General features: G+C 41.6%; 1 protein-coding gene across 1 annotated transcript in view; it reads left to right on the forward strand.

The window, feature by feature from the left end:
- The window catches only part of LOC106579432 (cadherin-23), a 692,150-nt gene that overhangs the window by 57,260 nt on the left and 618,195 nt on the right, over positions 1–16,695 (forward strand). The window contains exons 2-3 of the mRNA XM_082965932.1: positions 12,262–12,365; positions 15,778–15,852. Coding sequence (XP_082822058.1) covers positions 12,281–12,365; positions 15,778–15,852 — 160 coding nt within the window. The 5' untranslated portion in view covers positions 12,262–12,280. The remainder of the gene's footprint in view (positions 1–12,261; positions 12,366–15,777; positions 15,853–16,695) is intronic.

Here is a 16,695-nt window from a genome sequence, read left to right on the forward strand (position 1 = left end):
GGGCAACCGTGGTATGGCATTCCTGACAGGGAGACATGTCCATAATGCATGATGATGTATACAGGTAAGACAGGCTAGCGTTAGCTAGCTACATTTTCAGATATTAAACGTTGCTAATTTTGACAGAAAGGGGTTTCATTTCAAGCTAAAGTGTACTGTTAGCTGGCTGGCTACTGTTTTTTGTTTCCCAGAGCCATTTTCTTTTCTAGTTAGAGCCTAATGTTAGCTAGCTTGTTGGTTAATTCCCAGCACTGTGACATTGTTGCCACTTTGTTCATTGTTGTTTAACTAGCTAACATTAGCTGGCTGGCTCGTTAGCTAACATTACGTGACGTCTGATCTTAAACGTTGTTTACCAAGCTAGGTAACGTTTTTTACCTAGCTAGCTCGCTATTTGTTTTAAGCTAAAGTGTACTGTTAGCTAGCTAACATTAGCTGGCTGGCTCCCTAGCGGACGCTATTATTTGTTTCCCAGAGCTGTTTGCTTTTCTAGTTAGAGCCTAATGTTAGGCATTGTTGGCACTTTGTTCATTGTTGTTTAACTAGCTAATGTTAGTTGACTGGCTCATCAGCTAATGTTACGTGATGTATGTGATCTTAAACGTTGTTTACCTAGCTAGCTAGCTATATGTCTTAAGCTAAAGTGTACTGTTAGCTAGCTAACGTTAGCTGGCTGGCTCCCTAGCGCACTTATTATTAGTTTCCCAGAGCTGTTTGCTTTTCTAGTTAGAGACTAATGTTAGGCATTGTTGACACTTTGTTCATTGTTGTTTAACTAGCTACCGTTAGCTGGCTGGCTTGTTAGTTAACGTTCCGTGACGTGTGTAGAACACCCGTTGAATATGGCCGGTGTCAGTAAACGTCTAGCAGAGTTGGTTAGGCTGTTTTCATGTTATCCAGAGGTAAACAAATCATCGGTCAGGGTGTCAAGTGTGCGCTCCGAGAGCGAAACGAGATGGGTGGGGCTAAAGCTTAAGAGGGTTGAACGATGCTGAATGGGTGTAGACAAAGAAGAGCTCTTCATCACATACCAAAACATTCAAAGGCGATTTTTCTCAAAAGTGAGTTTACAAGTTGATCAACTTTCAAAGCAGAATTACTTTCCCATTGTTCCTTAAATGCAGTGTATGATATACCATTTTGTAGCTCTGAGTCTCTACTTTATCCAATGTAAAAAACACCATTTCACATTTTGCTACATTGACAGAATCGAGCTGGTGAGTCACATTTTTGTTCAGTACACATACACTATAAAGTATATACAAAAGGTTCGGGCTAGGCCCTTTAGCTCCAGTGATGGGAAGTCTTAACGCTACAGCGTACAATGACTTTGTAGTGCTTCCAACTTTGTGGCAACAGTTTTTGGAAGGCCTTTTCATGTTTCAGTATGACAATGCCCCCATGTACAAAGCGAGGTCCATACAGATATGGTTTTTCGAGATCGGTGTGGAAGAACTTGACTGGCCTGCATAGAGCCCTGACCTCAACCCCTTTTTTATGTAGACCTTTAACTAGGCAGGTCAGTTAAGAACACATTCTTATTTTCAATGACGGCCTAGGAACGGTGGGTTAACTGCCTTGTTCAGGGGCAGAAAGACAGATTTTTACCTTGTCAGCTCAGGGATTCAATCTTGCAACCTTACGGTTAACTAGTCCAACTCTCTAACCACCTGCTTTACATTGCACTCCACAAGGTTACGCGAATGCAGTAAGAAGCCAAGGTAAGTTGCTAGCTAGCATTAAACTTATCTTATAAAAAACAATCAATCATAATCACTAGTTAAGTACGCATGGTTGATGATATTACTAGTTTATCTAGCCTGTCCTGCGTTGCATATAATCGCTTAGGTACACGTTGCTCCAACCATAAACATCAATGCCTTTCTTAAAATCAATACACAAGTATATATTTTTAAACCTGCATATTTAGTTAATATTGCCTGCTAACATGAATTTCTTTTAACTAGGGAAAGTGTGTCACTTCTCTTGCAAACAGAGTCAGGGTATATGCAGCAGTTTGGGCCACCTGGCTCATTACGAACTGTGAAGACTATTTCTTCCTAACAAAGACAGCCGACTTCGCCAAACGGGGATGATTTAACAAAAGCGCATTTGCGAAAAAAGCACAATCGTTGCACGACTGTATCCAACCATAAACATCAATGCATTTCTTAAAATCAATACACAGAAGTATATATTTTTTAACTTGCATATTTAGCTAAATGAAATCCAGGTTAGCAGGCAATATTAACCAGGTGAAATTGTGTCATTTTGCGTTCATTGCACGCAGAGTCAGGGTATATGCAACACTTTGGGTAATTTGTCAGAATTTTACGTAATTATGACATAACACTGAAGGTTGTGCAATGTAACAGGAATAACGTTTTGTTTTCGAGATGATAGTTTCCGGATTCGACCATATTAATGACCTAAGGCTCGTGTTTCTGTGTGTTATTATGTTATAATTAAGTCTATGATTTGATAGAGCTGTCTGACTGAGCGATGGTAGGCAGCAGCAGGCTCGTAAGCATTCATTGAAACAGCACTTTTGTGCGTTTTGTCCAGTAGCCCTTCGCAATGCATTGCGCTGTTTATGACTTCAAGCCTGTTAACTCCCAAGATGAGGCTGGTGTAACCGATGTGAAATGGCTAGCTAGTTAGCCGGGTGCGCGCTAATAGCGTTTCAAACGTCACTCGCTCTGAGACTTGGAGCGTTATTTAAATCAAATTGAACATGTTTCATTATTTATTTGAGGCTAAATTGATTTTATTGATGTATTATATTAAGTTAAAATAAGTGTTCATTCAGTATTGTTGTAATTGTCATTATTACAAATAAATAAATAAATGTTTAAAAAAATCGTCCGATTAATCGGTATCGACTTTTTTGGTCCCCCAAGAATTGGTATCGGTATCGGCGTTGAAAAATCATAATCGGTTGACCTCTAGAGAGGACCAGTTGAAAATAGTTTTTTTAACCCAAAATAACAATGTGTTTTTCCTTGCCCTTGCCATGTGTTCATTATTAATTGACATTAAGCTATACATTTACAAATGTTAATTGAAGGGTAAGAAGTGAAATCCAGATTTAGGGAGACAGTGTGACATCTCCCTAGCCTACAGTGTATCAGGGGTGTAGCCACTGGAAACCAAACGGAAGCAAACAGGCCGAAACAGGGAGGTATCTACTTGACAAATAAACTCATTTTAGTTACAAAATGTTTTGCAACAGTCTTCTACGATGTGCACACATGAAATACACCCCAGTCCTTGAGATGAGATATGGATAGAATGTAAGTGTCGAGTCATGTTCCCATGTGGCACCCCGCTAGACACGACACTCAACTCGGTGACATTAACAGTAAATACCAGTAAACAAACACTGCAATTAGCAAGAAGCTTAATTATGCCCTCCTCATATTAAGTGTGATTATGCCTAATTAATATCAACCTTACAGTTGGCCTAATGACGCTGTGCTAACAGATAATTATATTTAGAGAGAGAGCTTAACACTTCCCTTCTTTTTAAAAATATTTTGCCAGACAGACAGTGTTTCACGAGACCATTAACACCTAGACGTCAAGATTATGAGGCATTAAAGAGTGCGTAAATGAGCAGTTCATGTTAAATTCCCCATCCACTAGTCGTCAGTGTCACGCCTCCCGCACTTCCCCCTGGAGCTCGAGGGCGCTGGGCTCCACAGCATTACGCACGCCTGCCACCATCATTACACACACCTGCTTCCCTCGTCACATGCATCAGCGATCACCTGGACTCAATCACCTTTTATTTCCTTCCCTATATCTGTCTGTCCCCCAGCTCTGTTCCCCGCTTCCGCATTAACGTTCGTATGCCGTTTTGTCACCCGTGTGCTGACGCTGTTCCTGTCTTGTTCCTTCTCTGTTTCTCATTAAATGTTTGACTCCCCGTACCTGCTTCTCGACTTCAGCGGCGGTCCTTGCAGAATGCGGAAGCCATCAAATGGTGCATCGGGGAGTGCTGGCGTTTCGGTTGGTGGTGACATCGGGTCCAGGGGCCGCCGCCGATGGAACCAGGTGTGCCTAAGCCAGCTCGTCGGAATTCCACACCCTAGCTGGCTCGAGAGGTTTCCTTGCCCTGATTGGCTCGGCAGGCGCCCATCCCACGTCAGGCCTCAGCCAGATCGCCAGAGTTTTACGCCTCAGCCGGCTCGCCACGCATCTACTTTTCAGCCGGCTCCCATGTTCCAGCGGGATCAGCAGGCTTTCGTGCCTCAGCCGGATCGTCAGACTCCTATGCCTCAGCCGGCTCGCCAGGCTCCCACGCCTCTGCCGGGATTTTACGCCCAGCCGGCTTGCCCAGCGCCCGTGCCAAGGCCGGCCCGTCAGGCTCACCCAGGTGGGACGCCGGGTGTTGCCCCCTAGGGGAGGGGGGGGTACTGTCACACCTGCTCCCCAGCATTATGCACTCTTGCCACCATCATTACGCACACCTGCTTCACTCGTCACGTGCATCAGCGATCATTTGGACTCACCTGGACTCAATCACCTGTTATTTCCTTCTGTCCAGACAGATATGTCTGTCAAATAATGTTATATCAACTGTAGCTTTGATTGGACTGATCATGTCAACATCATACTGTAATGACCTGACTAGATCATAAAGGAACAATTGTCCAGACAGAGGATGGAGTTTACGAATTGGCGGTTTATTAACCCAACTTTACACAGGCTACTGTTTGGCCATAGCCCACGCCAAATAAATGAAAGATACCCCACTAACCAACCGTGACCTTCTCTGGTGATGGCCAGATGTAAGAGAAAGAACAATGGCTAAACCTGGTCTTAACTTCCAATGCTCCATCCCCCTACCCAAACCCCCTCCACGCCACTCCGCCAACCACCAGGATGCCCGGCATCAGAACATTCCAGGCATTCCCGTGATTGTCAGATAGCAGGTTGATTGGCATGTCGGACCCCGCGAACACTGGTAAGTACGACACAACTGACTAATAGCCTAACACATAACACACGGCTGTCTGTGCGGGTCGCTACAATACTTTCAAAATCTTAGCTAGACAAGTAGTCATCATCATGACTCTATAATCTACTGGCAAATCCTTTTCAAACCTTGTCATATGAAGATAAATTATAGATGAAATGTATCGGTGCTCATCGGCCATTGGACCTAAACATTACACAACAAGTTGGAAATTGCATATTCAACAATGAGGGGTTTGAAGGAATCAGTAGCTAACTATGTGTTATGTGAGCATCGCAAAGCAATCACTATTTTGCTTCCCCTGCCTACTATTTGGTGGAGATGGTGTGTGGTCCAAGTCTGGGTATAAGGATTTAAAACATCTGTCTGAAAGGGTCTCTTTTCCAAGCTTAAAAGGATAAACATTCACACGCAACACCATTGTCCAGAAAAGGTTGAATACATTGGCCATGCTGTCAAACCAGCATTACTTCTGCCGCGCTCAAAACAACTGGAAACTCGGAACTTGGACATCTCAGACCTTAGTGCGTTCAAGACAACTGGAAACTTGTAAAGAAACAAGCTCCGACTGGGAAAATACGTTTTGAACGGTCATCCAACTCGGAATTCCAAGTTGGGAACTCGGGCCTCTTTCTAGAGCTTCAACCTGAAGATCACTGACATCATGATTTAACCTTTTTTTTTCTTTTTTTTTCCCAGTTCTCTTGAAATCCCCATAAATCCAGAGAATGCCAGAATTTGATGACAAGGTTTGGCCTCAAGAAGGACCACCTTTCTGTTCAAGTGAGCACAGCACAATGGTCCAAAAATATGTATTGTATGCTGCTGCATAAATTATGTAATATACCAGGGAGATAAGTATAAAGTAATACTAAGTGTATGTTGTGTAGTAAGCTGTTAGTAACCCAGTAGCTCACCCTAAGAATTTGGTTCATCTTCCCATCAGAACTACTGTTCTGACTTGGAGGTGCACATGTAGCCTAAAGCCTGTTTAAGGGAAATGTCATCATTAAATATTGTAAAAGCTTTCATTGTCTGCTTATATTCCCCTGTTATTTATCCTACGGTTCTAACTTGGTGTACAGGGAGAATACTGTAAGAACACCCATGTTCTGAATTCAAAGTGCTTATCTCGCTCATTAATGTCTTAATCGAAATTACAGCTTACCTCATCCACTCCTCGTTCCCTTATGCCATAGTTTGTACATCTCAATTGTTAAATTGCTTATATAGGGCAATCTCATCAGTATCTTATTCATCATTTTAGACAATTTTGGAATGATGCATTTCATTGTTTTCCTTACTTTGTGCATTATAATTTGCACATGTGCTTTTCTTCACAAGGAGGGGATACTATATAATGTTGTTGGGTCTTTAACCATGTTTGCCAGTGACAGTCTCTTCCCATTCAAATTGTTTTTAAAATTAATGTTCAGTAATAGATCCATCTAATTCCAGTTGATATTGCGAGGGATTGTTTTGTTTGCGCAATGCGCTGTCTGTGCGTCGGTGTATTGTCTATAAAAGAGGATCCTCGTGATTGTATTTTCTCTCCTTTTTAGACCACATAGGCCTAATAAAATACTTCAAATGGTATGCTAACCACATCTCTCTCTCTCTGTAGTGACTTAAAGAAGAGTAAAGTTAACTTCAGCAAGATGTTGAGGCCTTATCTTAACTAATATCTATCTGAAATTCTGTCTCTGATTATTTTGAAGGTGCTGAATGAATAGGCCTACCTCGTCGCAGTTTGTTTGCTTGCACTTGCTTGTACTGAGAGCTAAGTGTTAAGAACAAACATTATGAATTTACTGAACATTAGTGTAATAATGTTTGTGTATGGTTCAAAAGTCCAAACTCATGTCAGCATTCATTATTTATGGAGAATGCGGTTCTTATCGACTTACACATATCCACAAGGAGTCAGAAGAAACCGTCTTTGTTTTAGCAAGTCAGCCATATCAGCTATGGTTTTTAAAAAGGCAGTAAATGAGGCTGAATGAACTGTTTCGCTGTCAGACGAGGCTCCGCTAATAGCCGTGTGTAGCGGTGGTGAGGATTCACTCCATGGTGCTAAAAGGAAAGCTCCGCTGTAGGGACAGTTTTTTGTAGGCCCTAACAGTTTGTGGGCACCATTTGTCACCGTTATAGTGCAATTAATGTATTGTTTAGTGTTGTGTAGTGGCTTTGCTGGCATGCATAAAAATTGGTTGAGTTTGCCCCACCAAGATTTATATGCTAAAATTGCCACTGGCTAGATGTGTTGTTTGGCAGTAACGATTGACGAGGGTTCGTCGCCATCAGATTGCAAGCATCATTGTGAAGGTCTTTCCTTAGATCTGGGTCGGAGCAATGGAGCAATTGGAGCAATGGCGGAAGTGGATGTTCTGTTTGAAACTGACTGCAAGAAAGGAAGAAATGAAATGAGAGGTAAAGTTGTGGTGAAATCTAGTATAACCAAGCCTAGTTCAAACTCGTTTTTAGTCTGAGTGAGGGTTTTGGACTGATGGAGTTACCTGATAGATTCGTTTGACTTCTCGATAAAAATCATGGATATATTGGATAATGTGGCATCAGTGAGAGTTACAAGAAGTGGTCTTATTTTGTTTTTTTGTGTATCCGCGGAGCAGAAGACGCGTGCTTTGCGCCTGACGATATTGGATTGGAATGTGTCTTGTATGGATCTTCAAAGCAGGGATTTATCTCTGGGGTGGTGCAGGAACTGGATACAGATACACTACATGACCAAAAGTATGTGGATATCTGCTTGTCGAACATCTCATTCAAAAATCATGAGCATTAATATGGAGTTGGTACCCCATTTGCTGCTATAACAGCCTCCACTCTTCTGGGAAGTGCTTTCCACTAGATGTTGGAACACTGCTGCGGGGACTTGCTTCCATTCAGCCACAAGATCATTAGTGAGGTCGGGCACTGATGTTGGGTGATTAGGCCTGGCTTGCAGTTATCGTTCCAATTCATCCCAAATGTGTTCGATGGGGTTGAGGTCAGTGGTCTGTGCCGGTCAGTCAAGTTCTTCCACACCGATCTCGACAAACCATTTTTGAATGGACCTCACTTTGTGCACAGGGGCATTGTCATGCTGAAACAAGAAAGGGCCTTCTCAAAACTGTTGCCACAAAGTTGGAAGCACAGAATCGCATTTCAACTGAGGCATTTTTACACGCACTCAGCGGTCCTGTTCTGTGAGCTTATGTGGCCTACCACTTCGTGGCTGACTTGTTTGAAAGGTGGCATCCTATGACGATGCTACGTTGAAAGTCACAGAGCTCTTCAGTAAGGCCATTCTACTGCCAATGTTTGTCTATGGAGATTACATGACTGTGTGCTCGATTTTATACACCTGTCAGCAACGGGTGTGGCTGAAATAGCCGAATCCACTATTTTAAAGAGGTGTCCACATACTTTTGTAGATATAGTGTACCTTTGGAAGTACCTGGGTTGGTTGGTGCACATCTACTGACCCGTATGGTGGATGGAGTGAAGAAGTTCACTCCATCCACACTGTTGTTCTTTGAAGTAGTGTCTACCTTCGGCTTTGTGAGATACTCAGTAAGAGCTTTCGTGCCCAAGCCCGTCCAATATGACAAATGAAAAAGATAATGTGTCAAGTGATGCAGATGGGAAGAAAATAATATGCCAGCTGAGGTTAAATACTTAAATTGTGGTGCTGAACATGCGCCCGAATTCCTGGAGTGCCCTGTTAGGGTGAAGGAGACAGTTGGAAAGAATAAGGGCTGTCCAGTGTTTCTCCTATCTGGAGGTGGTGAGAAGAGTTGAAGTGGCATTGAAGAAGGGTAGTAGAGCCACCAGTGAATGTTTCTCGCCAACCGACTGATCCTGACATATTGCATGTGAAAAAGGTGGCCTTTGTATAATTTATTGCAGTGGTCAAAAACTGCACAGCACAGGCAAAGAAATCGGAGAAAATTGACATTGTGAGTGCCTGCTGAATGCTTTTTGTGATTTCACAGCCGAGGCCGCTGAGCCTGTGTAGGGATGTGATTTGGGTTGGACTGTGACTGAAGGAGTGGGATTTGTTTTGATTAGTCTATTTTAGCATGTTGTATGATGTTGTCACCCCCCCCCCCCCTCGTTTCCCGCAATTGATTGTGTAGTTATTTATTTTAAACCCCCCAAAAATCCATTTAAATTACAGGTTGTAATGCAACAAAATAGGAAAAACGCCAAGGGGGATGAATACTTTTGCAAGGCACTGTACAACTCCGACAGATACCAAACTTTGACACAGACAGGCGAGGAGTTCCAAGGACTAAACAGCCAACAAACTTAATGAAAGTGAGTCTAGCAAACGTTCGTGTACACTTCACTCAGAAGTTATAGATCAATGAAATGCAACAATACTGAATTCTTGAAGTGAAAAGTTGACATTGATTTAGCGTAAGCTACCGCCATTCATCGTCATACATTTTCTGTCGGTCGAGTAGGCCTATATCCTACACTGCCAAACTAATGTTGCAATACATGGTAAAGGAATTAAATGGTGTAATGATAGCTATTATTGTAAGATTATATGGAATGTAGATTCAACAGAAATTAAGTTTAAATACAAAGTTTAAACATAAATTTAACATGAACAAATCGCTCTCAAATGGTGGGAGTTTGGAGAGCACATGGAGAGATGCGCCTAGGGCGTTGTTGCCACACTGAGGAATATAAGGAATATCTACAGTGCCTTCAGAAAGTATTCATACACCTTGACTTATTCCACATTTAGTTATTGCTGCTACACAGGATGCAAGGGCACCCTCCACGAGAGGGTTGTATGGATATAAGTGGCAGGTGTTCAAGCTGTGATGCCAAAATAAAGGAATTGTTCCTTTTCAGCGCTTTCTGTTGGACATTTTTATGTTCCTACAGAGGCTTTTCGAGCAGGGTAGTTCATTCTCTACTCTGAAGGTGCCTTCAGAAAGTATTTCTTCGCCGCCTGACTTATTCCACATTTTGAAAAAAAAAGAATATTCTCACCCATCTACACACAATACCCCATAATGACAAAGTGAAAACATGTTTTTAGACATTGCAAATGTTTTTGAACTTGAATACAGAAATATCTCAGAGTCAATACTTTGCTATAAGCACCTTTGGCAGCGATTACAGCTGCGAGTCTTTCTGGGTATGTCTCTAGGATTTTGCCTGTGCTTAGCTCCATTCTGTTTCTTTTTTATCCTGAAAAACTCTGCAGTCCTTATGATTACAAGCATACCAGTAACATGATGCAGCAATCACTATGCTTGAAAATATGGAGAGTGGTACTCAGTAATGTGTTGTATTGGATTTTCCCCAAACAAAACACTTTCTATTCAGGACAAAAGGTTGCTTTGTCACATTTTTTGGAGTATTACTTTAGTGCCTTGTTGCCAACAGGATGCATGTTTTGGTATATTTGTATTCCATACAGGAGTCATCCTTTTCACTCTGTCAATTAGGTTAGTATTGTGGAGTAGCTACAATGTTGTTGATCCATCCTTAGGTTTCTCCTATCACAGCCATTAAACTCTAACGGTTTTAAAGTCACCTCATGGTGAAATCCCTGAGCGGTTTCTTTCCTCTCCGTCAACTGAGTTAGGAAGGATGCCTGTATCTTTTTAGTGACTGGGTGTATTGATACACCATCCAAAGTGTAGTTAATAACTTCAACATGCTCAAAGGGACATTCAGTGTCTTCTATTATAATTTTTACCCATCTACCAATAGGTGCCCTTAAATGCGAGGCTTTGGTCTCAGCTAAACACGTTGGAGATCTCCACCCGTTATCCATTCGCCCCTCCTGTATGAAGTTCGCCATGGCAACTCTAAGGTGACGTTGCGTCCTACAGGTCAATTGCTTTTGAGATTTTCCATTTTTGCTTCCTCCGTTTGCTTCTGAGGAGCAGCGGAAATTACATGCCCTGTGTCCGGTACGAGTGTTACGCATGTACATTGAGTGGACCAGGGGTTTCCATTTGTGTGACATACTTTCCCACTAAGCATTTACCGACAGCAACGTCTTTTTTGGGCCTGTGAGGACCAGCCGTAATTTTTGGGGACGTAGATTTTTGTTCCGATCCGGACCAAATATGAACCAATCATAGATGTCTATGTTTGGTTCAGATTTGTCCGGTCTGGACCGGCCTATATTCCAACGTCCACAGATGTCCGGAATTAAACTGTACTGTACTCTAGTGTACTGTAGTCTATTCTATTAAATAAACTACTGTACTAAACTGTGCCTTACGGTACTGTGATGTTCAAACTTGTGAAACAGCCTAGTCATCTATGATTCGTTCTAATCCAGAGTGATTTACAGTCAGTGCATTCAACTAAGGTACATAAACAACATATCACAGCCATAGAAACCCCAAAAATATTCTGTAACCGTTACTGAAAATGTTATTGGAGTGGTCTGTTGGTTTATTCTGTAGGTTGGACTACTTTGAACATCATTGCTGCCAGTTTTAGAGCTTTTGAAAAAGCTAACATACAGTGGGGAGAAGAAGTATTTGATACACTGCCGATTTTGCAGGTTTTCCTACTTACAAAGCATGTCAGAGGTCTGTATTTTTATCATAGGTCTGTATTTTTATCATAGGTACACTTCAACTGTGAGAGACGGAATCTAAAACAAAAATCCAGAAAATCACATTGTATGATTTTTAAGTAATTCATTTAAATTTTATTGCATGACATAAGTATTTGATACATCAGAAAAGCAGAACTTAATATTTGGTAATTGTTTGCAATTACAGAGATCATACGTTTCCTGTAGTTCTTGACCAGGTTTGCACACACTGCAGCAGGGATTTTGGCCCACTCCTCCCACACCTCTACATGCTTTGTAAGTAGGAAAACCTGCAAAATCGGCAGTGTATCAAATACTTGTTCTCCCCACTGTAAGTACATGTGACAGATGGGAGCAATAATAAATATTCTGTTGGACTCTCCAGTTGGCTCCTCTTTCCTGTATTAAGACGCTTGAACAAGAGCAGTACTGAATTGAAGGAATTAATCCATACCTCGGGTTTATCACATTTGGAAGGCGGGGCTTTGTGTTCATTGGCCGTGTCAGGCGTGATTCTAATGTTCTTCAGTAGAGGGCCCCTGAGTGCAAATTCCCCATAGATGTGTTGTGCCTCATTTCCCTCCTTCAGGGAACAGTAGTTATAGTCATAAATGTACATTTTCCCTCTAGAAAATTAGCATTTTCTTAAAACACACACACACTGAGTGTGTCCTATGTGTGTGTATGTATGTTGCAGTGTGGAGCAGGAGCAGGCAATGTTGTGGAGTGTGGGTTTCGGTGGCAGGATGACGGTGGCCAAGCTTCTCCTATCCTTCTTCATCCTAAACTCCTTTTGCGAAGGTGAGTCCCCACTACTTACTACTTACTCTCCATGTTATCCCTCTCTCATTCACTCTCTCATATCCTTCCATCCAATCACCTTTCACTCCTACATTCCCTTTGTTCTTCTCCCTCTCCTCTCTTTTATACTTAAACTCTTCTCTGAACCCAAATTTTCCCTCCCTTATAATTATTTTTGTTTTGTTTTACATATCAAATCGCTAATCCCTCTTATCACTTCTTGTCTCTTTAGTCTAGCTTTCTTCATCTACACCTGATGATCCATCTTGAACAATTTGTCTGCCTGGACTTTAACAAAGCAAATTTGAGAAAAACGCTACCGAAGTTCTAACAACACATTGTCTCTAGAACTTGCGATTCAAAAACTCTCGCTAGTTTGAAGAACCTCAAATAAAAAAATACAAATGTATTTTATAACACTTCTTTGGTTACTACATGATTCCATGTGTGTTATTTCATAGTTTTGATGTCTTCACTATATTTCTACAATGTAGAAAATAGTTAAAATAAAGAAAAACCCTTGAATGAGTAGGTGTGTCCAAACTTCTGACTGGTAATGTAGGTAGAAGTCATTCAAATCAAATCACATGGTTAGCAGATGTTAATGTGAGCGTAGCAAAATGTTTGTGCTTCTTGTTCTGACAGTGCAGTAATATCTAACAAGTAATCAAACAATTCAACAACAACTACCTAATACACACAAATTTAAAGGGATGAAATAACAATATGTACAGATGAAGTCGGAAGTTTACATACACTTAGGTTGCAGTCAAAAACTCGTTTTTCAACCACTCCACAAATTTCTTGTTAAACTATAGTTTTGGCAAGTCGGTTAGGACATCTACTTTGTGCATGACAAGTCATTTTTCCAACAATTGTTTACAGACAGATTATTTCACTTATAATTCACTGTATCACAATTCCAGTGGGTCAGAAGTTTACATACACTAAGTTGACTGTGCCTTTAAACAGCTTGGAAAATATCAGAAAATGATGTCATGGCTTTAGAAGCTTCTGATAGGCTAATTGACATCATTTGAGTCAATTGGAGGTGTACCTGTGGATGTATTTGAAGGCCTACCTTCAAACTCAGTGCCTCTTTGCTTGACATCATGGGAAAATCAAAAGAAATCAGCCAAGACCTCAGAAGAAAAATTGTAGACCTCCACAAGTCTGGTTCATTCTTGGGAGCAATTTCCAAACCCCTGAAGGTACCACGTTCATCTGTACAAACAATAGTACGCAAGTATAAACACCATGGGATCACACAGCCGGCATAACGCTCAGGAAGGAGACGCGTTCTGTCTCCTAGAGATGAGCGTACTTTGGTGCAAAAAGTGCAAATCAATCCTAGAACAACAGCAAAGGACCTTGTGAAGATGCTGGAGGAAACCGGTACAAAAGTATCTATATCCACAGTAAAACGAGTCCTATATCGACATAACCTGAAAGGCCGCTCAGCAAGGAAGAAGCCACTGAGCGGCTTCTTCCCAACCGTGAAGCACGGGGTTGGCAGCATCATGTTGTGGGGGTGTGTTGCTGCAGGGGGGACTGTTGCGCTTCACAAAATAGATTGCATCATGAGGAAGGGAAATTATGTGGATATATTGAAGCAACATCTCAGGAAGTTAAAGCTTGGTTGCAAATGGACAATGACCACAAGCATACTTCCAAAGTTGTGGCAAAATGGCTTAAGAACAACAAAGTCAAGGTATTGGAGTGGCCATCACAAAGCCCTGACCTCATTCCTATAGAAAATTTGTGGGCAGAACTGAAAAAGCCTGTGCGAGCAAGGAGGACTACAAACCTGACTCAGTTACACCAGCTCTGTCAGGAGCAATGGGCCAAAATTCACCCAACTTATTGTGGAAGGCTCCCCAAAATGTTTGACCCAAGTTAAACAATTTAAAAGGCAATGCTACCAAATACTAATTGAGTGTATGTAAACTTCTGACCCACTGGGAATGTGATGAAAGAAATAAAAGCTGAAATAAATCATTCTCACTACTATTATTCTGACATTTCACATTCTTAAAATAAAGAGGTGATCCTAACTGACCTAAGACAGGGAATATTTACTAGGATTAAATGTCAGGAATTGTGAAAAACTGAGTTTAAATGTATTTGGCTAAGGTGTATGTAAACTTCCGACTTGAACTGTACATATAAATATATGGATCAGCGTTGGCCGAGCGGCATAGCCAAGATGTAATAGATGGTATAAGATACAATATATACATATGAGATGAGCAATGTAAGATATGTAATCATTGTTAAAGTGTCATTATTTAACGTGACTAGTGATCCATTTATTAAAGTGGTCAATGATTTGAGTCTGAATGTAGGAAGCAGCCTCTGAGGTGGTGATTGCTGTTTAACAGTCTGAGGGCCTTTAGATAGATGTTTTTCAGTCTCTCGGTCCCAGCTTTGATGCACCTGTACTGACCTCGCCTTCTGGATGGTAGCAGGGTGAACAGGCAGTGGCTCGGGTGGTTGTTGTCCTCGATTAACTTTTTGGCTTTCCCCCCGGTGAAGCGTTGTGAAGACTGCACCACCCTCTGTAGAGCCTTGCGGTTGAGGGTAGTGCTGTTGCTGTACCAGGCCCGTACAGCCCGACAGGATGCTCTCAATTGTGCATCTGTAAAAGTTTGTCAGGTTTTTAGGTGACAAGACAAATTTCTTCAGCATCCTGAGGTTGAAGAGGAGCTGGTGCACCTTCTTCACCACACACTGTCTGTGTGGGTGGACCATTTAAGTTTGTCTGTGATGTGCACGGCGAGGAACTTAAAACTTTCAACCTTCTCCACTACTGTCCCGTCGATGTTGTGTAAATGCGGTGGTTCGCGCTTTCAGTTTTGCACGAAAGCCGCCATCTGTTCATGCTTTCTGCACTTCCTTATAAACTCATTCACTGAGTCAGCGTATAAATCGATGTTATTCTCTGAAGCTGCCTGGAACATTTCCCAGTCCGCGTGATAAAAAAAATCTTGAAGTGTGGATTCCGATTGGTCAGACCAGCGTTGAATGGTTCTAGTCACAGGTACATCCTGTTTGAGTTTCTGCCTATAGGATGGCAGGAGAAAAATGGAGTCGTGGTCGGATTTGCCGAAGAGGGGGGGAAGGGGGGGCCTTGTATGCATCGGGGAAGTTAGAGTAGCGGCAAGTGTATTGTCCGCACGAGTGCCGCAATCGATATGTTGACCGAATTTAGGTAGCCTTGTTCTCATATTTGCTTTGTTAAAATCGTAGATGTACGCAAGCACGCACATGCACATATCCGTATTCCTGCAGTGTATGCCTATGCCTCCAGGTACTTAAACATTTATTACTTCACATTTCTCACACCTGTATAGGGATATCATAAGACCCTATAGTGCCTAACCTAATCCCACTCTTCTCCTCTCTTCCACAGCCTCCAACCAGCCTCCACGCTTCCAGAACTACTTTTTCCACTCCTATCTTCTCATCTACGAGAACACACCAGTTGGTGAGTCTTAGTGTGTGTGACCATCTTTGATTTGTGTGTCAATTCAGCAGACAGTCCAGTTTTCATTTGTGATTTACAGAGAAAGGTAGGACCAGAGCGATATAGAACATTAAAGAGTCACTGGTTCAGGTGTGAATTCCACTCCTTTAGAGAATGAAAAGGAAAGAAAAGATGTGACAAAGACATGAAGAGATTATGCGAAGTGAGGAGTGTCTGTGGAATGACAGTTTTTAGTTTTTACACCGCGTAAAATATCACGGTATCAGTGTGGGGCAGTTTTGATGTCAATATAATATTGTTGTTGAGATAAGTATTTACGTTACATTGAATATTGATTATTTCACAGATTTTTGTACGGTTTGTATGTCAGTTTTAAGGTCAGAATTATTATTAGAGTTGATGTTAAAAGGTTCAATGCAACCGTTTGTATCTCAATATCGACTTATTTCTGGGTAACAATTAAGTATCTTGCTGTGATTGTTTTCAATTAAATGGTCAAAAACAAACAAAAATAGCAATTTCTCAAGCAGGAATTTTGTTAGGACTTTCTGAGAGAGATCTGAGGTCTGAGTGGAAAACTGAAAACTAGTTGTTATTGGCAGAGCTTTGGAACGCTCTTTCTTATTGGCACCAGGCAGGCCAAAACTCCATACCACAAAAACAGGCAGACATTTCAGGCGGTCAAGCAGCTCTTACACTAAAAGGGATTTATTATAATTTTCACAATTGTACAATATTATTCCAACCTCATAGTGTGGACATATATTTAGAACATAGGAAAATAACGTTTTGTGGTTCCATTGGCTCAGTGGGTTCAGCCAGGTGTTAACACCAGGTTTGTGG

The sequence above is a fragment of the Salmo salar genome, chromosome 19 (assembly GCF_965601325.2).
Source record: "Salmo salar chromosome 19, fSalSal1, whole genome shotgun sequence".
In the NCBI taxonomy this organism is placed as follows: Eukaryota; Metazoa; Chordata; class Actinopteri; order Salmoniformes; family Salmonidae; genus Salmo; species Salmo salar.